This window comes from Panthera pardus, unplaced genomic scaffold (genome assembly GCF_024362965.1).
Source record: "Panthera pardus isolate Hobbes unplaced genomic scaffold, ASM2436296v1 HiC_scaffold_17, whole genome shotgun sequence".
NCBI classification, from domain to species: domain Eukaryota; kingdom Metazoa; phylum Chordata; class Mammalia; order Carnivora; family Felidae; genus Panthera; species Panthera pardus.
In genome coordinates, this window is record NW_026526732.1 from 147,495,015 (window position 1) to 147,522,215 (window position 27,201).

General features: G+C 55.5%; 1 protein-coding gene across 1 annotated transcript; it reads left to right on the forward strand.

Annotated features, from left to right (window-relative positions):
- The first annotated feature begins 3,431 nt into the window (after window positions 1-3,431).
- LEMD2 (LEM domain nuclear envelope protein 2) lies at window positions 3,432-21,273 on the forward strand. The gene is made up of 9 exons (XM_053905134.1): window positions 3,432-4,218; window positions 5,834-5,874; window positions 9,164-9,239; window positions 12,351-12,427; window positions 13,333-13,412; window positions 15,035-15,180; window positions 16,208-16,309; window positions 16,392-16,494; window positions 19,705-21,273. Exons 1-9 carry the CDS (start codon window positions 3,489-3,491, stop codon window positions 19,853-19,855), a joined length of 1,506 nt encoding a protein of 501 aa, XP_053761109.1. The 5' UTR covers window positions 3,432-3,488; the 3' UTR covers window positions 19,856-21,273.
- Window positions 21,274-27,201: the final 5,928 nt, after the last annotated feature.

The window sequence follows — 27,201 nt, forward strand, 5'->3', positions numbered from 1 at the left end:
ACAAGATGGAGATGATGAGGTATTTTCTCGGCAACCACATCGCTATGATTTTATAATTACTGAGCTACGTGGATTTGCCATGAAATTGAATAGTTAAAAAGCAAAGAGTAATTGCCTGATATCTGTACTCTGTAATTTAGTGTAATCTAATCATGGACAAAGCCCAAAAGAAAATGTTCTGAAAGCATTACATTTTTCTTCATACACAATTCGCTATTGACATCAGGGAATGTATTCTGTGCCTCTAAAGGAACTCTTAACCCACAGATCTCAAAGTGTGGCCAGAAGAATGGGAGTTTTGTTACATTTTCAGCCGATCATGAAAAGCGGGCGACGTAAGTGCCCATTACACCTGTTCTGGCATTTCTCTGTTGAGTCCCGTTGCCCCTTCGTTGACCTGGAGAGATTAAGGTGCTCTCCTCTTCCCCAGGGCACCGAGATGAGGCGGCCAGAAGCTGGGCAGTGCTGGGACCACTCCAGTCAAAACCTGAGCCTAGACGGCACCCACTTTGTCGCCACTTTTCAACCACGCTCTCCCCGTGCCCCACCACTCTGCGGTGGGACCCCACCCGAGATGTGGTTCCAAGGAAACTTGGTGAGATGCACGAGGCTGGTGAGGAGGTGGATCAAGGAGGAGCTCGTGGTCCCTGAGCATCTTTAAGGACCTGATAAATGCGTGCAGGGCTTTTGCAGGAGGAGAAGGAGAATGGAAGCCACTAAAAGATTTATGGCTGTTGTTATTATAAGGTTCTGCTGAGACAAAGAGAGAGGTCAGCAGGACGGCAGGCGGTGTGGCAGCCCTCTGGGAATCCAGAACGTCCTCCTAGAGGCCCCTCACCTCCGCTAAATGTGTGGATGTGGTTACTAAGTAGATCTGGACATTGGAGCTTGTTTTTCCTCTTCTGCCTTTAATAAATCAGGAAGACCGCCCGCAGCCTGAGCTGCTCACCTTAAAACACACACACACACACACACACACACACACAAGAAAGTGATGAGAAAGGGGGGGCACGCAGAGCAGCTGTTGACTTTAAAATACGCGTTCCCATCCGCAACATGGAAGGCCCCGGAAGAGCCTCGCGGGCAGCTCCCCATGCGAGGCAGCGGGCCAAGCCTGCGCTGGGGCAGACACGAGGGTCCGTGAAGAAGGTGTGGGTGGTCATGTGGAGGAAAATGAGCAGCAACAAGCAGGTAATGGGGTCTTGGGGGCAGGGAACGTTGATGGAGGGCCTCAGAGGGGCTATCAGTCCACGGAAGGGGCAGGACTGGAATGAGGAGTTTAGGAGAGGCCCCAGACCTGAGAGGGACGACTGACTTGTGAGGGTTTTTCCAATTGACTTTGCTCAATCAGATGGTGAGGTTCTTCCTGGGGGCGGGCATGGGGACGGGGGCCGGGGGGACACTGATTGGCAAGCACCCTGCAAGTGGTAGCACGCTACCCCCAAAGGCCTGTTCGACCCAGTGAGATGAATCCAGCAACTGCTAGAAGCCCCGTGGAGGCAGAGAGTAGACCACAGGGGGGCAGAAAACCGCAGCTGCCAACATGATGGGTTCCAGGCTAGAGGCAAGACAACAGGCTTGGCGGGTGGGGGTCACTTGGCCCCGGGTATGTGTGGCGGTAGCAGCGTCCCCAAACACAAGGCAGGCTGACAAAGCCCACGCTGGGGACCGCTGCTGGGGGCAGCTCTAGTTCAGTACATATTTTTAAATCGCCCTGGGATCCATTGTGATGAAACAGACCGTAACTCTGCGAAATGCCGGAACGTTCACTTGGTTTAAGCGTCAGCTTCAAGCCCTCTTAGACTACACGGGGCCAGTATTGATGCCGAAAGGCTCATTCCTTATATATGGAACTGCACAGCTGCAAGGAGTTGCACAAATGTTACCAACTCATTTGTCATGCAAACAGTGCTTCAGAAAGAAATAAAATACTATTATGTGGTATATGTGTTAGGCAATCACTATATCAAATTCATGGCATTCCGTGCAAACACAGGCAGAGAAAAGGAAAACAACACTTGGTGAGAAAAATTGCACCACATGGGAACAGCTAAGTTGGGGGATATGGGGAGGCTGACAATGGAAGCCTGACCGAGCTGAGCCTGTAATTTTCCCAGCAATTGCGGCCAGTGTAGGAATACCCCTGTGGGACAGCGAGTGGCAGGAATGCAACCCACTGGCAGAGGGGCCGTGCCCATGACCCAGGGAAGGAATAGGAGGAGACCTGGGGAGGGGGGTGATGGGGAGTGGGCGATGGGCAGGGAAGAGGGGAACTGATTTAGAGGAGTAGTAGTGGAGCGGAACCTAAGAGGCCAAGGTCGGCCATAAACGTTTGGGACAGGGAGCTGAAGAAGGATGTAGAAGGATTACAAAGAGGGGAGAGGGCAGAAGGGCAACTATGAGCCATGGCGCTCTTTTCCTTTGCCACCACTTCCCATGCTTCCCTTAGGGGCTTCTCAGCCAAGAGCCTTCCTGTAATCAAAGAGGGTGTCCTGTGGGAGATCACACATGTGCTGCCGCTGCAGAGATAGGGGTTAAGTATAAGCAGTTAGGAGGGTGTACCAGGCACTGTTTTAAGCACCTTAAACAAGTTACCTGTTCTAATCCTCATAGCAACCCTATCAACTTTACTGGCCAGCAAGCTAGAGATGTTCATTGGATATGATCACACATCTAACAGTGGTGCAGTTGGGATTCAAATGTCCTCAACCTAAATCTGCAAGGGGCACAGGACTGTATCTCAGGGGTCTTCCCCTACCCATCTCTCAGAGAAATCCCACTATCCAGACATATGGCCTCCTCCCAGAAGCCTGAACTGCCCACTCAAGCCCAAGGGCATTTGGCTCTTCTGCCTTCTCGGTGCATGCGGTGTCTGGCCTGAGGCAGGGCCGGTGCCCCCTCGGAGCCCCACCTCAGAGTTAACTCCCAGGAAAACACAGAAGCCTGTAGCCCTCGACCTCAGGTCGGACCGGGTCTCGTAGCATGCCTGGCGTCTAGTCCACGACCCAAAGCCTTTCCTGACTGCAGAAGGGATCACACAAGGTCCCCAAGCACAGAGCGGCGAAGGGTCCCATCTCCCTGATCTCCGTAGTGGCTTGTCTTTCACCATCAAGCAATTCATCCACTAAATCAACAATTCACTGAGTGCCTACCACGTGCCAGGGACCGCGCATGGGGCGGAGGATTCAGAAAGAAAACACCGATTGGCCTTACAGACAAGGAGGAGGACTGAGTAAGGAGGGAGGGGGGAAAAGGGAGGGGGGAAAAAAAAAAAATCCTTGGACCTCTCCAACATGGCGGCCTTAATGGCCGAGTCTGACCCCCTCATCATGGCCGGCAATCGGGGAGGCGCCGACCTTCTCAACATGGCGGCAAAGGCCGACCTTCCCATCATGGCGCGGGGCCCCGCCCGCTCCGCCGCGGCCGCCGGCGAGAGCAGTTCCGGGTGCGGTGCGCGCCAGGGGCGGGCGGGGGGCGGCGTCCTGGCCATGGCCGGCCTGTCGGACCTGGAGCTGCGGCGGGAGCTACAGGCCCTGGGCTTCCAGCCAGGACCCATCACCGACACCACCCGGGACGTCTACCGCAACAAGCTGCGCCGCCTGCGGGGCGAGGCCCGGCTACGCGGCGAGGAGCGGCTGCGGGAGGAGGCCCGGCTGCGGGGCGAGGAGCGGCTGCGCGAGGAGGCCCGGCTGCGCGAAGAGGCGCCGCTGCGAGCCCGGCCCGCTGCGGCCTCCCTGCGAGCGGAGCCCTGGCACTCCCCGCCGGCCTCGGGCTCGGCCTACGCGACCTCTGGGGCCTACGGCGATCTCGGGGCCTCCGCGGCTTCCTGGTCCGGGAGCCGCGGCTTCGCCTACCCCGCCCGCCCTGCGCCGCTCAGGCGCCGCGCCTCGGTCCGGGGCAGCTCCGAGGAGGACGAGGACGCCCGGCCGCTCGACCGGGCCGCGCCGGGCCACGGAGTCCGTCGCTGGTGGGCCACGACCCCGGCCCCGGCACGGCTGCCCTCCACCCTCCTCGGCGCCGACCCGCGTCCGGGCCTGCGAGCGACGCGGACGGGCTCAGCCGGCGCGGCGCGGGCCCGGCCCGAAGCGGGGCGGCGGCTGGAGCGCTGCCTATCCCGGCTCCTGTTCTGGGCCAGCCTGGGGCTGCTGCTCGTCTTCCTGGGCATCCTCTGGGTGAAGATGGGCAAGCCCTCGGCGCCGCAGGAGGCGGAGGACAACAGTACGTCCCGGGCCGGCGCAGGGGAGGGCCCCGGGCGCGCGAGTGTCCACCTGCACCACCACCGTTCCTCTCAGCGCCAGGCTGCACATTCCCGGGCCTTAGATGCCTCTGGCTGTCTTCTTACCTCCAGACCTTGACTCTCCTCCCTCCAGCGGTGGGAGAAGAGGGCCGGAGTTCCTGCATCTGCAATAATTTCTGTCTTCACTCTCTCCTGTTCTCATTTTCTGCCCTAGCCCTTCCTACCAATCTCCCTTTCAACCACGTGCTGGAAGCAATCTTCATTCCTAGTCACTCCTTCCCCAACCTCTGGTTTTCCCTCTCTAGAGAAAACCACACCCCTCTCTAACAGACAGGTCCACCCCCATTCCTTTTTAGTTCTTTCTTAACTTGGATCTCTTGCTCATTCACACATTAGTGCCCATTCCAAGGCACCCCAGGTTTCACTGCCCACAGATCGGATCTGGTTGGGTTCCCAGCTTTGCAGCACCAAAAGAGTTTAAACTGATGTAAATGGAGGCGTTTATCCTTGCTTACATTATCCTCCTGGAGTGTGTTAAGAAAGGGTTCTGTGAGTCAAGGACATTGCCAGCTATGCTGCTTCTGTCCACACTTTAGTTAGTGATTAGACATGACAATTAGAGGTCTGCAGGATACAGTATGTTTCCTGAATAGTTCACGATTTGTATGTTTCTTAAAAGGAAAATTTGCCTCTTGGGTAATTCTGGGCTTTAGCCGAACAGAAAACAACATAGAAATCATTCCTTTATAAGTTTTAGGGTGTAAAGTATATAAATTTAAAGTGTAAGTATAAAGTGGCATTGTAGTTCACCAACTTTTGATATTCTTTGCAAAGGATGAATGTGATTAATACTGTTCCCAGCCTCAAGCCAAGGCCACATCTTTCCATGCCTAACAGGAACGGCCAAAAGGCAGGGAGATGCCAAATCATCTTAGCTATTGCAGCAGATGGGTATTCGGGTGTATGAACAAGCCTGTGGGCATGGGGATCCCAGACTCATGCACACACCCAAATAATTTCTTGGCTATAAGAGCAGTTTATCCACCTACTAAAGAAAGTAAGCAGACCCGGGAGTCTGTGGGACTGTACTGATACCACAACAGTCAGACAGTATACTGTCCTACCGCTGAGATGCTTTCAGACAACAGCTCTTGGATATATACTGGGATCTACCTGGACTTCCCCTCCCACAATGTTACTGATCCCTGTTCAACACATCATTGTTTGCAATTTCCAAAACCATCATGTGTATTGACTTGTTTGAGGCCAATGCCCCGAGTTAAACAGGGAGGGCTTTATTGATCCCATTTTACAAATGAGGAAACAGGCACAGCGTGGTTGAGTTGCTGGAAATGCCTAATCATTTCCAGCTAGGATTTGGACCCAGCTGTCCTGGTCCTAATTCCTAATCTAGAATTGGGAAACCCTGACATGTCTGCATTTTAAAAGTGCCTCATTTAGATGACATCTTTCTGATCCCCACCCTTAGGCTGGTAATGTTTTACTTCCCCTGAATTTTGAGAGTGGTCTTTTTTTTTTGTCATCTTTTCCTTAACCCACACTTTTAATTTCCTGTGTTTCTTTTCTTGGTCTCAGTGAAATTATTGCCAGTGGACTGTGACAGTAAAACAGATGAGGTGAGTTTGAATTTCTTTAGCTTTTGTTATTCCTCTCAAGGATGTGAGCCTCCGTCAGGAGGTAAACTTCCCCAGAAAAAAGATCATAATAGGATCATTTTCAGGAGTGCTTCCTGTAATGCACCAGAATCACATCGTGTTCTGTGATGTTTGTGTCAGACTCAATTGTGGCAGCAAAAGGAGTACTTGAAACAGAGAGAATTGAGCTCCCAAGATCCAACCCTGGGATTGTTATGGAAGCTCTCCCATCCATCACAGCACTGGGGACTTTGATCTTCTGCCTAAGTCAATCTGGGGGGATGCGGTAGGTTGTGGTTGAAGGACCTCTCAAGCTCCCTGGCTTCCAGAGGAAGGGCTGGCGGTTTTTAAGCGTCGGGAGGCTGGGTTCTCAGGTCCACCTTTCCCTCTGGTAGTACATTTGTGGCTCTGACGATGCCGTTCGGATTTGAAACATCATGGGGGGCTGGTTTTAAACATACCTAAAGTGGAATTAGCCCCGTTAGTCTATAGATTTGTTTTATGAAGCTTTAATGTTCCCTACAAATAATATTTGGGGAATGCAAGCAGCCCTATCTGTCTATGAGTCATGCAGGCAGCATCAGCAGGGAGCTGGGATGCTGGCACAGGTGACAGTATGGGGAAGATAGGAGGCAGTAAATTTTCAGGTCATAAATCCTACAAGGAGGAGCCTTTTGCTGCCAGAGGGCATGACTTAGTAGTCTAATTATTAAGTGTGCAATGCCAGGCCTCCCCCGAGACCTCAGTCTCCATCTCTGGCAGCCCGGGGGCTGGGAAAGAAACAACCCATGGCCACACGTTCATTCTCTCACCCGTGTTAACGAAGGGGTGTTCCCGATAATAGGTTTTATTGCTTCTTTTGGCTTCTGCGGTATCCTATTGGGGGCCGTCTCATTGCATTCATTTACTGCAGTCATCCACCAAGTATCTTTGCTTCTCAGTTGTTTTTGTGAAAACAGATTCATAAGAAGTTTAACCTGCCTTCTGTCGTGAAAACCACAGTGGGTGATTAGAGGCAGTGGCCCAGACAAAGAGGGAGTGGCCAGAACTTTGAACCCTGAAAGCAAAAAACAGGAAACAAGGAACTTTTCTATAAGGCCTCTCTGGTTGCTATTGCTTGGTTCTTCGTCCCACTCGAGTGAGCCCAGGCAGGCATAGTCCAGGTACCTGCGAAAGATGCGCTCAGCGAGCACACTGTATACTTGCCACATCAGAGCATCGAAAGACAGGGTCTGGGCATCGTCTCAGGCTCCAGTGAGCTGAGGTTGCATGGGGTGCTGCTGGCCTTTGTGAAGGGTGGACACGGGAACAGCAAGTTGGCAGATGCTTCTTGGCTTTGGTGAGGCTCATGCCGAAAGTCTTGTTCTTTGCGCGGCTCAGGCTCACCCAGAACCCAGATGGGCATTTGAGTTTTAGATATACGTGTTCTTTCCCTTCTCAGCCAACTACGACACTTAGCGTTTTTCTTTCTGCCTTTGTGCTGCGGAAAACGTGTGGACAGGCTGGGAGTGGGTGTGCTGTCTCAATCAGGCCGTCTCGTTGTCTGGTGCCTTCTGTCCTCCTGTTCCCTTTAGGTGGTATCAGCCCCGCTTTGCCTAAATGTCGGTGAGTTTGGAACAGAGTTAATTGTTACTGCTTTTTTTTTCTGGTTGTGACAGTAAGGTTTAGTATAGAAAATGTGAAAAATGTGACAAAATCACCCATGATTCTGCCACCAAGGGGTACGCTCCATTCACATCTGGGGGGCATTTCCTTCCCATCTCGTCTGCGTACCTGTGTTTATAGAATTGGGATCTCCGTGTATATTCAGTTACATTTCTTGTCGTCAACATTTGCCATCTCATTAGTCTTTAAGAGGTAGTTTGGATACCTAATTCTGCTTACAGACCTGTGAGTTGTCTCTGAACATTTATGATCCTGTGGGTAAATCTTGGTTGTGTCACTTTGTACCTCGTAAAGGCTTTCGGGTCTTTAGGCAACACGAGGGGACGTTTCTTGGCCTCCGAGACTGTGAGAAACCAAGTCCATCCCGTTACAGGTGAGGGCAACGAGTGAGCCTGAGAAAGGAAGTGACTGTGGTCCCTCCTGCAGTTTGGAGCCAGAGCCCAGACCCTAGGCGTCGGTCCACACCCCGCCCGGTGACAACCCAGAGGAGGTCTGAAGGGGGGCTCCAACACCCGTTAGCTGTGGCATCTTGGTGGCCTACCTAAGGTCTCCGCCTCGGGCTCCTCGTCTGAGAAACTGGTGTGCGGTCAGGACTGTGGTGGCGCTTCAGTGCGTGCCCACGTGTAAACGACTCAGCACAGCACATGGCTTGCCGTTCGCTCTCCGGGAAGAGCAGCCTTTCTTTCAAATCTCCTAAATCTAGCGAGTCTAGCAAACTGGTGTCAGTTCTGTTACAGGTGCAGGAGATCTAGGTAGGCCTGTATTCCTAGTCCTGTTTTCTCCTACACATGACTTCTTTCCCCCTCTAGTTCCAAGGTTTCTAGAAATTTCCCATTTCCAGTCCAGAAGCCAGTCCGAGATGAAGCATTTGCTGTAGCTAATCCACAGAACAGACAATTTATAGGCAGCATGCAGACAGCGGACTTTCCAAAAACAGACGGGAGTGGCCCGAGGGGAGAAGCGACTGCAGTCGTGTGGCATGTGCTTGGCCCACCAAGGAGGCCAGGCTCCCGCGTCTCCCCACAGCCCCATCGCCTCTGCTCTGCAGCCCCACTTAATGGCCTTTATTCCAGCGAAAACCATGGGACAGAGGCCGGGAGCCTCCAAGATGCAGACCCTTAGTTACCGTGTCTGCTTTCAGCTCTGCCTCTGCTTTTACGGTGTTCCTCTTTGGTCAGTTAACCCGATATTTATCGACACTGTCCTGGGCCCACTGCGCTGCAGAATTTGTTTTTTTGTTTTTTGTTTTTAATTTTTTTTTTTTAACGTTTATTTATTGTTGAGACAGAGAGAGACAGAGCATGAACAGGGGAGGGGCAGAGAGAGAGGGAGACACAGAATCTGAAACAGGCTCCAGGCTCCGAGCTGTCAGCACAGAGCCCCAACGCGGGGCTCGAACTCACGGACCGTGAGATCATGACCTGAGCCGAAGTCGGATGCTTAACCGACCAAGCCACCCAGGCGCCCCTGTTTTTTGTTTTTAAAGTATGAGGTGCTTCTTGCTGCTTAATACTTGACAGTGTGACCGAGGAGGTAAAACCAGACAGACAGAGCCCCCTTTTCCCCCCACCCCTCCTTGCTGACTGCTTGTCCTGTGCCCTTTCAGTTCTGTCAGGCCAAGCAGAAGGCGGCCTTGCTGGAGCTGCTGCATGAACTGTACAACTTCCTGGCCATCCAAGCCGGTGAGTGGGTATCTTGAGGCCTGAGATTCCTCATGAGGGTGTGGGCTATTACCCCGATCAGCCAGGCTGGGGCTGGCTGGCTGGCCGGCAGGTGGCTGAGATGCTCTGTGGAGATCTTCCAGAAGATATACTCAGAAACCAAGTCTTGCCTTCCCTGCTTCCCCACTCAGACACATCTCTTTTAAGCCTACATTTCGTTCTTATATCTCCTTTAAGGGTCCCAGGGGTCCTGGCACATGTACAGGCCTTTCTGCCTTCCCTAGATGCCCACCACCTGATGTTTTGGGGGTTCATGTTGATTGGAAGGGGCCAGGCCCCAGGTCTTCTCAGAGTCTGGGTCTTCTGACCTAGAGGGCCTCCCTATATCAGATGGTCAGCCAGGCCAGGAGGAGAGGCATAGGCAGGTGGCAGGGGTGTGCATGGGGGGACCAGTTACACTCGGGCCCATCCAGCTTGCCAGGGCCCTGGTGTCACAGCTGGTCCTGATCTCCCCATCTGGCCTCAGGACTTCAGAGAAGTCCCGTACCCTCTCAGGAACTCCCCATCTCACCAGGTAATCTTGGGTTTGTTTGTTTGTTTGTTTGTTTTTTACAAAATGAAAATTAAGTGCTCTACTCTAGAGGAGGGTACTTCCAGCACCCCCAGGATGCCCCTAAAAAGTCATCCATCCAGAAGGTCCCCCTACTACTTTATTTAGAAAATTATTCTTTGAGGCCAGAGATACCACCCCCCCCCCCCACACCTCTCAGAATCACTTGCTAAAGGTATCGGTGAATGACCAGGGCTTGAGTACCAGGCTAAATATATTTGGTACCAAAATCAGACAAAGCTATTCAGTCTTATGAGATGTTCAGGAGGCACCTCTTACCTGTGGGGCCAACCCTTGTGGAAGGTTGTTGCTAGGAAATCAAGGCCAGATGGGCCTGTAGTGGGCCCTCAGCCCTCGGGGCCAGTCTTGTGGTCCCAGCTCTGCCACCACCTCCCTCCTGAACGGTGGGAGACTGGCGGTGGTCAGGGAGGCATCTGTGGGCAGCTCAGAGGAGCAGAGCAGGAGGAATGGGAGCTCACAGCATCGCAGGCCTCAGGGGCCTTTCTCCATGGCTGAGGTGCTTAGACTATAAATTTTGGCCTATGAGGGTGTTCCAGACCTTAAGTGACTCAGCTGTGGCCCAGGAACCAGCAGCATCAGGATCACCCAGGAGCTTGTTGGAAATGCAGACTCTGAGGTCCCATCCCGAACCTATGAATTAAAGTCTGCATTTTCAGAAGCCCCCCAGGGCATAGAGAAGCTCTCTTCTTAAACTGTGGATGCCGGTAGACATTTTTCCTCCATCCCACCCTTCATATGTGGTCCTGGCTTATGCCATCCAGGGGTTTGCTGCCTCCTGTCCTCTGACAAGCCTGGCAGCGGCGACCCTGAGGGTCTCGCTGCAGGGGAATGAGGGCTCTACTAGGCCATACTCCCCTCCCACCCCCGCCCTGCCTTGGAGGTCACCTATGGGCAGGGAATTGTGCTGGCCTTTGCAGCCCACGGGCTGCTTACGGTCTAGTAGAAGAGACAAACCACCTACCTCCCTGACCACTGGCTGATACACAGTGTGACTGGATGAGAACCGAGAGGCCGGAAGTTCCAGGAGGCACGTTGCCTTTTAGCTGGAGCAGTCGGGAAAGTGTCACAGGGGAGGCGGTGTCTGCCGGGCGCTGAAGCCCAGCAAGGATTGGTTCTGCATATGTGGGGGGGAAGGCAAGGCCAAAGGGGAAATAGGGTCAGGGCTGGAAGTGGCTGGCTTCGTGAGGGAAGAAGAAATGGAAGGAATGGAGTTTGGAAAGGTCGGCCGGGCTCTACCATGGGTGGCTGTAGAGGCCAGGCCCTCGGGGCTTCATCCTGCAGGCACTGAGCACCGGGGAGGCTTCTGAGCAGGGGAGTGATGTGCTGAGAGCCAGCAGCCAGGAATGCAAATGTGACAGCAGCTTGAGTGTAGTAGTGTCACGTAAGCAGAATCATTTTAAAGTTTGGTTGCTCAAACGTGGAAGAGAAAGGGGAGAGGAGGCAACCAATCAGGAGGCCGTGGCGGTGGTCCAGGCGGGGTGATCTGGGGTGGGGCAGACCATGGCAGCCACCTTGGTCTCAGGGGTCCCATAAGGTCAAGATCAATTTGGCATAGGAGGGATAAGCTTTAGTTCGTTCTCAAGCTTTTTAAAGTTCATTCCCAGCCACTCAGTCCCCAGCACACAGACTCACAGACTAGCCATCCGTAGCCCCTAAGCTGTGCCAGGTTAAGAGCAGTCAGGCTGTGCGTGGGTTCAGGTTCTTGTACATGCCGACCCTGTGCTGTCCCTGCTCTCAAGGAGTCTAGTGACCCATGGGAAACAGCACGTTGTGGGTGGACCATAGCAGGCTCTTGAGAACCAGCGGCTGTGGTGGGCCCCCAAGTCCAGAGCAATTTGGTCCAACAAGATTCTCCCACGGGCTGGGGATTTTTCAGAGGAGGTGGCCCCGGGCAGGCCTAAGGGGAGGCTCCCAGCTCCATCCTGGGTGGGAGCTGTTCACCCAGGGTGCTTGGAAGGGAGTGGCCCCTTGGAGCACCATGCCGAGGCCCCACTACCCAGCACAGAGATGCCCTCTTTCTCTTTGGGGCATTTTGGACACCCCTCCCCAGAACCCCTTGAAACGGTGGGCCTGGAGTTCAGGTCACCTGCCTATGTCACGGTCAAAATCCCTGCAGTGCCTCCGGCCTCCCTGCCTTTCTTTTTTCCCAGGTTGTGTTTATTTATAGTGCCATTCTGGTACCTTCCAAAGCTATCTGTCTGATCCTTTTAGGGATCAATTGCAAACAGACCTTAGGATTGGGCAGCTTTTTAGTCATTTAATGCAAATCACCGCACTGCTTTGCAGGTCAGGTTTTAATGATCTGGAATCGATCCAAGCTAAGTGGCTTTTGATCTTGCTGCAGAGTGAAGATGCCCCACAGAAGCCAGAGCCACGGGGCCACATGCTCTCTATCAGAGCTGATGGCTTGATTCTTGCTGCATTTTTTTTAGTCCGTTTCAGAGTCATTTTTTTTCCCCCACCTCTTCTTTGTGTTTGAATGTGTGTTTTTTTCCTCCTAGGTAATTTTGAATGTGGAAATCCAGAGAAGCTAAAAAGCAAATGCATTCCTGTAATGGAGGCCCAGGAATACCTAGCAGTAAGTAAGGCTGCAGCGCTTACCCATTCCCGGGAGGTGCTGGCGCTTTTGTAGTGATCTTTCAAGCCCTGCTTTTTTTTTTTTCCCTTTTTGTTTTGTGTTTGCTTTTTGGCTTTTTTGTTTTCCTTTTTTTTTTTTTTTTTAACTTAGTTGAGTGCTAGGCTGCTGCAAGTTTAGGCAGCAGTAGGAGTGACCGGTCCAAGGTGAGCTATGAGCCAGAGCCCAGCCTGCTGGCATGCGGGTGGGGGGCTGGCTCCTGAGCGGCCAGTGCGGCCACTGCAGGCCACCTCTTCTTTAAGTGGCCCTGTTACTCGCTCCCCCTTGCTCTCCTTCCCAGCAGCTTTGCGGATCTACATTTCACCTGTCCGTTCTCTCCTTTTCGTTCGCTGTGCAGATTGCTCAGGGTCTGCTTGACTGTGTGCCTGGCCCCAGTCTGATAGAATGGTGGAACTTTGGAGCTGACAGAAACCTTAGGGGTCGCCTAGGTCATTGCCACTTCCCAGACGAGGAAACTGAGGCTCAGAGAGGGACAGGGACTTGCCCAAGGCCACACAGCTGGGACTGGCCACTGGGCTCCCATCCCCACACTGTTTTTCATTTTCCCCAAGATGAGCTGCCAGCTCTGTGGCCTGACACTTTGGTCCTCGAGGAAATGATAATTCCTTTGGCTACCTCAGACCTGCGTCGTTTCCTTGTGTGTGCTTCCACATCAACTCCTCCGGGCAGAGCTCCTTCTTGATTCTCAGCAGCCCAGATTTCCTGCCTGTCACTTTGCTGTGCATGTAGTGGAACAGGGCTTTGGGGCCCACGGAGGGCACGGGAGAGGGCTTCCTTAATCCAGCAGGAGAATAATGTTCCCGCTGCTCGGCCCAGACGCAGAACTCATCTCCCGCCCCCTCCCACAGAACGTGACCAGCAGCTCCTCTGCCAAGTTTGAAGCTGCACTGACCTGGATACTGAGCAGTAACAAGGACGTGGGCATCTGGTGAGTGCGGGCGAGACATCACAGGGTGGCGGCCCCGCCACAAGCACCCGTGGCCGTGTTCCTCACCCATCAGCTGACTGCCGTGTGCTCACAGAGGTGTCTCGGGTCTGAAGTTAGAGGCAGGTCTCCCGGCTGAGTCCTTGTGGGCTAAGCCTGAAGCCAGGCAACAGAAGGAAGAAACGTTTGGGGTGCAGATAAGACACAAAATCCGGGTGGCAGGACATTAGCCTAGTGTTCCAGCTAAACCTGTTTCAGGTGACTCGCTTTGAATTCACTGGTCCCACGTGGGTTGCTGGAGAAGGCATTTTTCTGCACTTCCTCTCCCTGGGTGCTAGTTTTCATTCCTAGACAAATGTTTCTGTATGTTGGTTTCACTCTGTATAGAAATGGCTAAAGGAAATACTGGATTTTATTCTGACTGGGCAGTTCCGCCTCAGTTCTGTCTCTGGGGAGCACTGTTCGCAGAGATGGTGAGCCCTCTCGCCCTCCTGAAAAGCCCCATCTGGCTGCTCAGCTGGCGGGGGCAGGGCATACCAGTGATGCCTCCCCTCCCCCACCAGAGTTCATCATCCTGGCACTGCCTCTCGTTTCTCAGGGTTTGTCGGGGTCTCTGCTCAGGCCATAGCTCCTGATATTCAGACACCCTCCAGGGTTTTGTTCCCTTCCTCTCTAATCCACCCAGACTACTAATTCCATCAGCAGTGCCTCTACCAGAAGCCCCTCGGGCAGCTCAACCCAAAGCTTGATAACTGGATGCGTGGCACGATTAAAATTCGTTGGCTTAAAAAAGAATAAAGCTTCCCTGAGTGGCTGAGCGATTTTCCTGTGTGTTAGGAAAGGCGAAGGAGAATATGGATTTTATCCTCCACGGCACTCACCGAAACTGCTAGCACAGAAGAATGATGACGCTCGCCCTTCCACTCTGGGGAAGGTAGTCAGGAGGGGGGGGCCGGGCCCAGCTCACACGACCAGTGTTCAAAGTGGGTCGTTAGAAGTCGGGACGCTACAGATACTGGGCATTGCACTGTGCGGTCCAGAGCACGAGACTGTCACCCAGCTGGAAGAAGGTGTAGGTGTGGGCATCCATCCCCATGTGTCCTGACACCTCCTCTCAGTGGCCAGGGTGGAGGCGCTGGGGCTGGGGCCTGGCCTCGGGGAGCCCGGTGGTCGTCATTCCCTGAGCCTCACGGCACCCCGATCTTTACCCTTAAACAGCTTATATGCCTCTTTGTCACCATCACTGAGGAAAAGCACACCCTCCCAGACTCTTTCAGTTCCTGCCATGCAGTGCAAAGCCAGCAATTCAGTAAACATTTCCATTTCTCTATGCTGGGAGGTGGGAATCCAATTTACAGTTTAATCTTCCACACGCTGAGAGGGGCTGTCAAAAGACCCGACAGAGGGGGACGTCACTTTAGCGGTAGGGGTTCAAGCCTGCTGCCGTCTTTAAAGCTTTATTCTTCCTAAGTAGCCAATGTGGGAAATTTCGGGAAAGCATGCAACCAGGATACCGAGCCTATTTCATAAGCAAGTAGAGGCCTCAAAGCCCATCCTTGAGTGGGGCCGATCCCACGGCTCCTGGGAGCTTTTGAATGTGTCTGCAGCCCTGTGTCCTGTTTCAGGTTGAAAGGGGAAGACCCATCAGAATTGGTGACGACCGTGGACAAGGTGGTGTGCCTGGAATCCGCCCGCCCGCGCATGGGTGTCGGCTGCCGCCTGAGCCGCGCCCTGTTCACTGCTATCACCAACTTGCTCATCTTCTTCTGGTGTAAGTCCTTGGCTGCCCTTCTCCCCCCTGCCTCTGCCGCGGGGACTGCTCCCAGAGCACCTCCCAGGAGCCCAGCTCAGTGACACTCCTAGGCATGAGTGATGAGTTCTGGAAGCCCAGGCCCAGAGAGTTCATTTCTGTCTAGTGAACCTGAGGTCTGTCTAATAAAACAGAGGAGATGAACAAGTCGGCCTCTGCCCTGGTTCATCTTACCTTTAGAGACTGGTGGCGGGAGCATGAGGATAACTGAAAACATCCTTGCTCAGGGTCGGGGACCGTCAAGTGTCCCTGAGAGGGAGATGGGTGCTGGCTGGAGCCCAGCATCGTTGCCCTGGGGGCCCCAGAGTGCAGGCCTCTCGGAGGAGGAGGCGCACCAGGAGCTTGGCCTGATTTTACTCCCTCTCCTTGGGAGCTCTAGGTACCTGATGAAAGCAGGAAGGACCCGGGGCGCTGAGCTGAAAAGCAGAGCGCGAGTCTTGTCTCCCGACATCAGGGGCCGCCTTTGAGCAGAGACCTTGGGGTGTCTCTGAAGGCAAAAGGCCGAGTCCTAGAAACTGCCGGCTCTGCAGACATGGCAGAGTTACAAATCACAGGCCATCTGGGCGTGCACACAGCTCCCTCACCCACGCCATCAGGCACAGACATCATTATCGGCAGCAGCATCCCAGAATACAAAGGGCCCCGCATGTATATATGTATGAAACGCCGTGTTCTGGTTCACAAGGGAGGAGATGAAAGTCCCGGAATGCGGTTGGGAGGAGCTGCAATCTGGACGGCTGGGGATGCCTCTGTGGTGACAGCCGGCAGGAGGAAGATGATCACTTAATGGCCTGCCTTCCCTTTGCATTTCCACCTCCTTTGTCCCCTCCCGCATGCTAGCCGGGGCCTGACACATAGTAGGTGCTCAGAACACTTGTGCGGCTCACCCGTAGCCTCCAGCGCAGCCACCGACCCAGACTGACACGCAGTGTGCCTCTGAGTGGCCGCAGGTGACGTGAGGATTAACCGGGCCTTTGTTCCCTCATAGGCTTGGCCTTTCTGTGGGGCCTCCTGATCCTCCTGAAGTATCGGTGGCGGAAGTTGGAAGAAGAGGAGCAAGCCATGTATGAGATGGTGAAGAAGATTATAGGTGTGTGGCCCCTGGGGCGAGGACTGCGGGCACCCGCCGGAAGGTCCTTGTCCTAAACCGTGCCCCCTGCCCTACCCTGCAGACGTGGTCCAGGACCATTACGTGGACTGGGAGCAGGACATGGAGCGCTACCCGTACGTGGGCATCCTGCACGTGCGCGACACCCTGATCCCTCCGCAGAGCCGGTGAGTCCTGGTCCGGCCCCCCCGAGTGCCACGGGAGGAGCCCCGAGCATCAGTTATGGGGCGGGGGGAGGGGCAGCTCAGCCCCGAGGATCCCAGGGGAGGGGGCCACTACGCATGCCTCCTGCCACTCCTCCCGCGCTCGGCTCTTCGTGGCAGAACGCAGACCAGAGGTTTAGAAACATGGTCCCACTCCTCTGTTAGCGTTGGGTGGCTCAAGCCGGGAAGGATCTTGATAGGTTTCCATTAGTGGAAGTCCAGAGTCATGTGGGCTCCAGACACAGAATAGTCGGGTCCCTGGTCCCTTTTTTCTGTGATCCTTGGGGTCCTGGCTTCCGTGGATGTCGTGGGCTGGCGGGAGTTCCTCGCGGTCACAGGATGGTGGCCAGCAGCAGCTGGACCAGCATCTGCCTTGTCACAGCCAGCAGGGGAGAGGGGCCTCCCGTTGCTGTCACAAGCAGGAGAAAACATTCTCAGAAGCTGCCAGTGACACACTCACTGAGGCCCTGCTGGCCAGACTCGGTTACTTGTCTGTTCTTTAGAATATGTGAGAGAGAGACAAAGTGTGATTGGAGGAGGGACAGAGAGAGGGAGACACAGAATCCGAAGCAGGCTGCAGGTTCTGAGCTGTCAGCACAGAGCCTAATGCGGGGCTTAAACCCACAAACTGTGAGATGGTGACCTGAGCCGAAGCTGGACACTTAACCGACTGAGCCACCCACGTGCCCCATATTCTTGAATCAGTCACTAGCAAGGAGGAGATTGTTTTTCAAACATTTTTAACCACGGCCCATGACATGCTATCTAAAATATGGTTCACTTCCCACACACGCATGCACACGCACACACGCACACAGGTGTACCTGCAGTTGAAAGCAGAACTTCACGGCAGTGGATGGGGTCTGTTCCCAGGGGGCACGGCTGCATGGGAAGGGGTAGCAGGCCGTTGTCCCGCATGACACCAGGGGACCTTTCACATGGGCTGCAGATCCCGGATGTGGGCATCTGCAAAACCACATGTGGGTTAGCTTTGGAGGACGGGGTCCCAGGGGGCAGCCATCAGGGCCCGCCGAAGTGTCGGCCCAGATTGTGGGGCCCCCCTCAGTAGCTCGCCGCGGTCTCCAGCCGGATGCCATCTCTCCGGAGGGGGACGAACACTCACTGCAAGCCGGCGCTGCTCTGTGCCCTCCATGGGCAAAGCCCACACTCACTGGCTCCTCACTGTGGCCCTGCGAGGTGAGAACAGTGAGTACCCCATCTAACAGATGAGGAAACTGAGGCTCAGGGAGGTTAAGGAGCTTGCTCGAGGCCCAGCACTGGTGGCACTTCTGTGCAACCCAAGAGGACTGGAAGAGCAAAACATTTAAGGTTTTACTTGTAAATGCTTAGTAACTTTCATCGTTCTTAGGGACGTGCAGGCAGGAAGCTTAGGGAGAGCAGACTGACCACGGCAGCGTTGGCTCGTGCTTGTTGTTTGGTCCTCAGCAGGAGGCAGCTACATCGCCCTCTGACTCCCAAGAGGAGGCCACTTGGTGTTTTCAGACTCCCACCAAATTCCTGGCCCCACCAGGAGTCGCCACGTGACCATGAGTCACAGCCACTCTGAGCCAGTTTCCTCATCCAAAACAAAGACACCACTGCCGGGCAGAGGGCTGCGCTGAAGCCCTTGTTTCCTCAACAAATGTTTATTGAGCACCAACCGCAGGCCACATGCTACTGGGTCCCGGGGAGACGGTGGGGAGAAGAAACCCAAATCCGCGCCCCAGCGAAACATTGGTTCTAGGGAGGAAGAGAGGTGACAAGATGCGTAAGGAAAATGTGTGCTATTAGGCAGTAGTGACAAGTCCTCAGGAAAAGGGGACGGGGTGTCAGGAAGTGGCCTCACAGCTCATTAAGTCTGTGCCTAGCACGTGAGCACTCACCCAAGAGTGGCCCTTGTTGCTTGGGCTTCAGTTCCATGCAACCCACGTGCTTGCTGAAGCAAGAGCAAGAGTGCCGTCGCGGCTTGTCTCCGGCCGGGCCACCCGGCCTCAGCTCCCACGCCACAGCAGGGACCACAGGCGGGACCGAGCCCGGTCAGTAAACCCCGGGAGACTCAAGCCATGTTGGCTCCCAGCCTCTCGATTTATCTCCCAGGCCCCCGGTCGGTGCACCTGAGCCCTCATGTCGTGAGGACCTGTCCGCTGCTGTCGGCCCTGCGTGGGCACCGTCGGGCGTGCCCCGCAGAGGAGGGTCTGCCCGTGAGACTGAGGGAGAGCCGTGGAGCCTGGCTGGCGCAGGCCTGCTCGCTGCCTGGGAGCGGGGGCTGGGGCTAGAGCAGCCCAGTGGGCCTGCCCAACGGGACCTGACCTCTGGAGGAGAAAGCCCTGGCACCCCAACTCTGACTCCTGACCCACGGGCCACCTTGGGCGCTTCCCTCCTTTGTCCTCCCCCAGGTGGAACCTTCCCACTCCCACATGTACACACCCATGTTCACTCTCCACGCGAGGGGTCACAGGGAGGTGGTCTGCGGTGCTGACGAAAGACGGGAACTCATCAAAGAGATGTCAGAGCAGTCCTCCCTGACTGCCTTGGAATCTTCCTGTCTAGTCTGGAGGGGGAAGAGACCACAGGGGGCTGTCCAAGGGCATGCAAGGCCCCAGGGACCCAGCAGAGCAGAAGGGGCCCTGGCCGGTAGCTCTGGTTCCAAGAGCAGCTCCAGCTTCTTCGCCTCCCCGGTTGGATGCTTAGCTCACTCGAGTGCTCCAAAGTACTGTGGAGTTTGGACTCGACAGCCCAGTGGCCACTCTTTAATTAGCCCACATGGGGCATTAGAATGCAGCCGGCACCGGTGGTGGGGCTGCCTGGCCCGGGCTGCTGCGGTAACAGGTCCCAGCAAGCGCTGGCTGAGGCCAGCACAGCCCCTTCCCTCTTGGACACCTGGGGGTGCCCTGGCCCCCTCTGGCCCCCTTCAGCTCCCTTTAATTGAATGCTTTTGGAGCAGAGAAGGTTGAGGAATTATTTCTCTGTGGCTCAAGAAGTTCCTCTCCTCTGCAGGAGCTCTGTTAGTACCTGATGACTTTTCCTCCCGCAGATAAATTCTGCGCCAGATCCTGGAGTCAGGGCCCCAGTTTGTACAGAGGGTGCGTCCGGACCAGCTCGCTTCTCTGGGCAGTACCCAGTGGAGCTGCCGGGGCGCAGCTTGCCTGCTGAGCCTGGTCCTTGTCGTTGCAGGAGGCGCATGAAGCGGGTCTGGGACCGGGCTGTGGAGTTCCTGGCGTCCAACGAATCCCGGATCCAGACAGAGTCCCACCGTGTGGCTGGAGAGGATATGCTGGTGTGGAGATGGACTAAGCCCTCTTCCTTCTCCGACTCAGAGCGATAAATCCCAGGCGGGGGCCTGTTCCCAGTCGGCCTGTCCCAGGCCAGTCCCCTCCGGGGGCGCGAGAAGGCCACCAGACCTGCCAGTGCTGAATTCACACTTGCCTTGACTTTCACCTTCCTCCAGACTCTGGTTCCAAAGGTCTCTCTGTAAGACTCTTCAGAGATTAGCTTGTAGGGAAGCGTGGGCTTCCTTGAAGGGCACAGGGGAAAAGCCAGAGGCCTTGTCCTCTGCATTGGTCCAATCCTGTGCCCCGACTGCCGGCAGAAGAGGGGAGAAGGGTTTGTTTTTGATGAACAAAAAAGATGAAAGAGCAGCAGCCGTGAGACCCTGCAGAGCTAGTGTGCAGTTAGGTGGGCTGGAGTTCGTCCACCGCTGGCGAGCACTCAGCAGGGTGGGCATCGTGCCCGTGGGCGGTGGGTCGGGATGGCAGGCTGGGGCGGCAGGGGTCGGGGAGCAGTTTGGTCCATGTGCCTTCAGAGGGTGTTACCTGGGAGCTCAAGGGAGAGGGGAGAAAGCCTGTCCTCTAGCTGGGTTGGGCCTCTTTTATCCTGAAGGGGGAAGGTGCTAGCAATTAGAACGAGTACTGTAGAAGGACTATCTAGAAATGCCAGGCCCTGGCACGCAGGACCCTTGGGTCCGGAGTGAGCTGCTTGCGTGGCCGCCTGAGAGCAATCGGGAGCAGACAAGGGCCGAGAGCGGCGAGGCGGGTAGGGCTGCCCAGAGGTGGCCTCTTTAGTGGTGCTACTCAGAGAGTCGCAGTTCTAGACCAGACCTGCAGCCAGGGCACTGCATCGGGCCGCGAACGCAGATTGCAGGACCCGGGGAGGGTCTCGCCTCCGGTGTGCGACGGTCACCTTGTCCAGTGGCGGCCACGGCTCCCCACGCCGGGGCTGCTGAAGCAGAACTTCCGGCACCGACTAGGTTCGCAAGGGCGGCTCGGCTGCCCCCTGCTGGCCTCCCCGGGAGCGTGCCGGCGCCGCCGCAGACCTTCGCGGCCCCCCGCCAGCCCATCAGCCCGCGTCGCGGGAGCCTGTCTCCGCAAACACCCTGGCGGGGGGGCCTTAGTTAAGTGCGAGGAGCCTCTCCAGCAGAGCCTCGTCCCCATATGTTCTCATCTGCGGCCGCGGGAGAGGGGCAAGCAGAGGAGCCGAAACAGCTGCCTCCAGAAGGCACCGACCACCCCTTTCGGTCTTCCTGGTATTTTTTGTTTCCTTAATAAAGCTCCGGTCTCCCTCATTTGAGCAATACTCTCTCATTTCCTCTGATGTCTGGATGATCGGCGGGGCTGGACTCTGAGCGCCAGCCCCGTGGCAAAGAAATGGTCTCTTAATCAAGGCTGCAGCCAGAAGAATAACGCTGCAACAGGCTTCAATATCAGGGTTGAAACTGTTGGATAAATAAACTATTTATTAAAAATGGATGTGTTTCTCGTCCGTGGTTCTCCGCCCCCCACCCACCCAAGCAAGTTATAAGGAATGGTAAGTGGTGGGGTTACGAAGCACTGGCTCCCGAGAGGTCAGCTGGAAGAGGAGGCTGGGGTTGGCCGCGCAGGGGCCCTGAGCCTTCTCGGGACAGCTGGCCTTCCTCCCTCCGGGCCCCGGCCTTTTCGTGACCGGGTTCTCCAGCAAACTACGCAACCTCTCAGAGCCTTAGTTTCCCCATTTACAACAGGGCATGACTACCACACCCTGCAGGATGAAGTCAAAAGGCACCCACCTGGTCCCAGTGAGTGGGTGGCAAGGGCTGGAGATCGGTAGACCCTCTTTCCTGGGCCCCATTTCTGCCTCCCCGCAGGGCCCCAGAGGCCCCCAGGGGGAGAAAGGAAGAGCAGAGTGAGGTCGGATGGGGCTCCTTGGCAGCCGACGGTGTCCTTAAAGGAGGCGGGAGATTGATGTTGGCAACACAGTAGTCTCTAGTCTGGAGACTGCGGAGGCCCAAGTGCTGTCTGGGAGGGAGCAGGGCCCGCAGGACTCTGCAGGGCAGGGGCTCACTGAGCTGCCGGCCCTACGGCTCTCCACCAGGGCAGCCCCTACCCCGAGGGCACACCAGAGCTGCGGGCATTGGAGCTGGCACCAAGATCCAGCCCTTCCTCCTCAGCCGGCCCCGCTGCGCCCCCCGCGCGGTCCCACCTGCAGCTGGTGGCTGGCCAGTGAGCACCGTCCCGCTCTCCTCCCATCTGCTGGGAATTTGCTGGATAAATTGATAGTCAAAGGACCCAGACAGAAATGAGCCCACCTTTCCCTTTTCTGTTTTTCAGTGAAACATTCTCCCTCTGCTGTGTTTTGTCTTAAGCTGTGAAGGGAGCTAATGCAGGGCTCTATTTCTGTGAGACTGTTTGGAGAGCGGGAGCAAGATCAAAATAAGCCAAATAACAAAAGGCCCCCGCCAGCCGGCCCCTGCCTTTATGGAGCACGGAGCGCCCGAGCGGCACAAAGGCCCGGAGATGCGTCCTCTGCCGCACAGCCTCAGATCCGGCCCTGCAGCCCTCCTCTGCTTTGAAGGGCCACGTCTTTCTTTCAAGCAGCTCTCACTGCACAAGGACAGGGCAGGGTGGTGGGATTTGCCTGAGGAGGGGGTCTGAGGGCATCTTTTTTGGGTGGGAGCCATTACAGAGAAGTTTCCATTGCTCTGCCCACTCCCTTCAAGGCTCCCTGGGCCGCGGACCTGTCTTTCTTCAGTGACAAATAGCCCTCTTGGGCTTGGGTGGCGCCAATAAAGAAGCTTGGGGAGTACAAGAGGGAGAGGCTGTACCCCACAAATCTCGGCCGTGGACGTCCACCCAGGAGCTCCAGGCCATCTTCCGGAGCCTCTGCTCAGGAGAAAGGTAAACACGGCCATTTGTCACTGACTTATCATAAGAACTGCAGTAGCAGCTGTTCCCCTTAATTAATACACCATTGACTTTGAGCCTCACACACACACACAAAAAAAAAATCCCTTTGTTGAGGCAGGTGTGCGGACTTCAAATCCATTATCCTGTCGGCCTCCACCAAAGGGAAGGGGCCGGGGAGTGGTTAGGCAGCAACTGGACCCAACTCTTCCAGCAGCCCTCCTCAGGCAGCCAGGCCAGCTTCTCCACCCCCAGAGAAAGCTCTAGACACAAGGAGAGAATCTGGACAGAGGGGCCCATGGTGCACCGGGGAAAAGAGAGGCAGAGGGGATGAGTGGGGGCAGGAGGGTGGGGGAACGTGCCACCAATGAGCAGTGGGGTGGAGGCAGGCACTCAGCATCTTCAGGACCGGCTCTGTCCTTTATTGGGTGGGACCTTGCTCTCATCAGTCACTTTGTCCCTGTAGCGGGGGAAGTTATTAAGAAAAGGTAAAATCAGCCAATACATGACAGCATTATGACACGCTCATAGGGAGCTTTAGCCCGCTGAATGGCCACAGCACCCCCACGCTGTGGTTATCCCCTTTATATGGGATGGGGGAAACTGAGGCACAGGTTGGTCAGGCAAGTAGTGAAGCTGCGGTTTGAACACCCAGACAGACCAGCTCCAGAGCCTGCGTTGTCAGCCCTGCTCTCTTCCCTTCTCCGAAGAAAGTAAGGGGGGGGGGGGGCCACTCAAGATTTGTCGGACTGCCCTGGGTTCACCAGAACAGTAAAGCCGCCTCGTCCCAGAGAAGAGCCAGGACCTCACACAGGCTCTAGGAGGCTCCTGTGACCTGCCATCGTGCTTGCCCCGCCTCTGCTCAGGCCACACGCCTTGCTGCCCCCACCCTGACCAGACCCGCCGCTGCCTCCGAGCCTCTGAGACCCCACGTGCTCCCCACACCCTCCTCCAGACCACTGTCCCGTTGGGAGTCATAGCTGCGCCCCTCACCCGCACATCTAGGGCCCGCCCACCTTTTTGTCTCTCCTAATGGAGGTGCTTACTCATACGCCCGCCCCTGCAACTTACCAGCCTGCTACCTGCTTCCCTGAAGTGTCCATATCCCCCTCCCCAGGGGGACCCTGGCCACAGAGCCAATCAGGCTGGACTGTCCCAGCCGGGGCAGGGCTATCACACAGAGAGGGCTACAGCTCCCTATGAGCATGTCATAAGCTAACATGCCACAGAGCCCCCAGGACCTGCCAGCCCACCGCACCATGTGACAGAAGGCCCCAGGGTGAAGGTGGTCTAGGGGCCAGGCACCAAAGCAGACCAGCCCAGGATTTGTGTAAGACGCGGCTGGGCCAGGCCCTGCGTCCTAATTGTGACCTCTCCGCGGCCCTGGCGAGTGAGGAGGGCTTGGAGCAGATTCGGTGAGATTTCTCAAAGGAAGACAGATGTTTCCTCCTGCCAAGAGCCGGGGCCGATGCAGGGCTAAGGCCCCCGTGACCTCGAGGACAAACCCCTCAACGTGGTGGCGTGTGGTGAGACTGCAGGCCACCGTGGAGGGGCCACCTCCCGAAGGCTGTGAGCAGGGACGGTCCGGAGCAGGGACTCAGGAGCAGAGGAACAGAACAAGCTCTGAGAAGAAAGGAGAGAAGAGGTATCACTGGTGATTACAGCCCAATTTCTGAGCCGTTTCTGTTTAGTAAGGAGACAGGGGAAAGTACAGTAATTTTCTTCAATGAAAACAGGCAACAGAATTCCCTTTGCCTCCTTCCCCTTGCAATTAAGCCCTTCTCTGCAAATGAAATGATTTGGTTTTCATGGGGACTAATTTAAGCACACTTGGAAGGGCCGCTGAACTTTTTGATTGCAAACACCAGCACGTGCAAAACAGAACCCCCAGCATCGATGCCAGGCTGGTGAGGGGGGCCCTGCCACGGAGCCCGGGGCTTCAAAGGGGCGAGGCAGGCTGAGCCCCGGGGTGGGAGTCCAGCTCTGGCCCTAAATCTGTGACGCTCTCCCTTCTCCAGCCTCCATCCCTACATCACAGGTGAGGGAGCAGAACTGGAGCCCGGGGGGGGGGGGGGGGGGGCAAATGGTCTGACACACCTGGGGATGACAATGAGCTGAGGATGTCACACACTCTCCGCCACCCCTCCCATCAAGCCCTTTGAATCTGGGCTGGCTCTGTGACTGCTTTGACCAGAGAAAGATGGTCAGAGGGACACTGGCCAGCTGCAGCCCGAGGCCACCCCTGCGGCCCAGAGCCACCACGTAAAGTGGCCCAGCTGCCCTGCCGGAGAGACCTTGTGGGGAACAGATGCCCACCTGCCCCCAGCTGGCACACCAGATGCCTCAGTGAAGCTGCTTTTACCAGTTCCCACCCAGCCTGCCCAAATGGCAGGGTCATGAGTAAGTGCACGGTTGTTGTCCGTATTATTATTATTACCACCTTTTAATTTGAAACAGTTTGAGATCCACAAGAAGATGCAAAAGTAGTACAGAGATTTCTCATGTACCCTTCACCCAGCTCCCCCCAGTGACAATATCCCACAAAACTGTGGCACATTGTCAAAACCAGGAAATTGACCTCGATACAATACTAACTCAGGCATGACTTTATTTAGATTTTACCAGCTCTTTTTTTCAACTTTATTTATTTTGAGAGAGAGAACATGAGCAGGGGAGGGGCATGAGGGGGTGGTGCAGAGAATCCCAAGCAGGCTCTACACTGCCAGGGTGGAGTCCAATGCATGGCTCGAACTCATGAACTGAACTGTGAGATCGTGACCTGAGCTGAAACCAAGGGTTGGATGCCACCCAGGCGCCCCAAGATTTTACCAGCTTTACATGCACTTCTTCTGTGTGTGTGTGTGTGTGTGTGTGTATGTAGTTCTATGGAATTTTGTCACATGAAACCACTAAGTTTTGGGATGGTCTATGACTCATAATGAACAGCTGATCCAGGTATGGACAAAATCCCCCAGAAGTGTGTATCATCACACAGACCCTTGCGTGGAAGTAGAAGAACATTCTACACTAGACTCAGAGAATGAGCGTCCGAGTGGTCTGACGGGAACCCAGGACGGCCCTGAGGGACAGGAGCAGCTAGTCTGCAGAGTAGTCACTAAGACCACTTGCCAGAATTCCTGGCACTAGGAAAGATGAGGCTGCCTTACTCCCTTTGAAATTAGGCACAGCCACGTGACTGGCCTCAACCAATGAAATGCTGAATGGAAGTGACAAGGGGCAAGCGGAGGCAGAAACGTTAAGACCAGCACGCGATCTGTGATCTCTTTTCTTCTGCCCCGGTGTGATGCTGCAGCTGGGGCTGCCGCCTCAGCCTGGGTCCCGGAGCAAGGGTGGCTGGAACCAGAATCCCCAGCTGACCCCCAGTGCAGTAGCGTGAGCAAGACCTCAGTGTAGGTGGGTAGAAGCCGCTGCCAAGAATCGGGGGTGGTTTGTTACTCACATCAGCTACCTGATGCAAGTAACTAGCTTCTGCCACCTTCCCTGAGGGAAGAACAAACAGTTGCATGAGGGGAGCTATAGGAATAGCCTCTGTGTTCCAACATCCAGTGCCTGGAGGCTGGGGAATGGACTAGAAGATTCTGGAAGGTCTGTCTGGGCCCTGGGATCTTGTTCATTCCATTGAGGCAATGTCTGGCAGGCTCTGTAGTGAAGATCTGGATCTTTCCGAGCTGGCTAGCCCTGCTATGCAATTACCGCAAAGAGAAGGCCTGGGGTCCCCTGAAGAGAAGGATCAGAGGAATATCACTCAGTGGGCGCACGGGCAAGAAGGAGATCTCACCCCATGCAGTGGTGCTGACTCCACCATCGGCAGCCACAGCCAAGAGGAGAAAGAGCTGCGCCTTCAGGCAACACGCCTTGTGTGTTTAGCAGCAGAGGGAGGGCCACACAGCTGTCCAGGAGAGCCACGGCCCATGCTGGCTGGACCAGCCTGGCCCCAAGCTCGGTGGAAGAGGCCAGTGGGCATGGCCAGGTCAGAGGCTCTTTAAACAGAGGCCAACGGGAGTGAGGACACGTGGGTGTAGCCAGAGCGTCCCATCCCCCACAGGGACACGTGCACAGCAAGCGGCTGCTGAGTGCTAAACCCCCTGTGGGACACAGGTGCCCAGGATCCCCACCAGGATCCAAGTGACTGAGAAGGGCTGACAAATCTCAGCCGGAGGAAAGTGTGTGTGTGCGTGTGTGTGTGTGTGTGTGTGTGTGTGTGTGTGTGCGTGTGTGTGTGTGCGTACACACACATGCCTGTGCACGCTTGTGCTCCAGCCACCCAACGAGGGGAGGGGGCTTCCTCTGAGATAAACACGCTCCATGTACTTTATCAAATTTGCAGATGCCACACAGCTGGGGGGGATGATGGCAAATACACCAGATGACAGAGCTGGGATCTAAAGAGAAGTTGACAGGCCGGAGCGATGGGGTGGATCTAACGAGATGAAACTTAACAGGGACGAACGTGTTTATTTCGTTTTATTTATCTATTTGTGCCCTGCCTCCATGC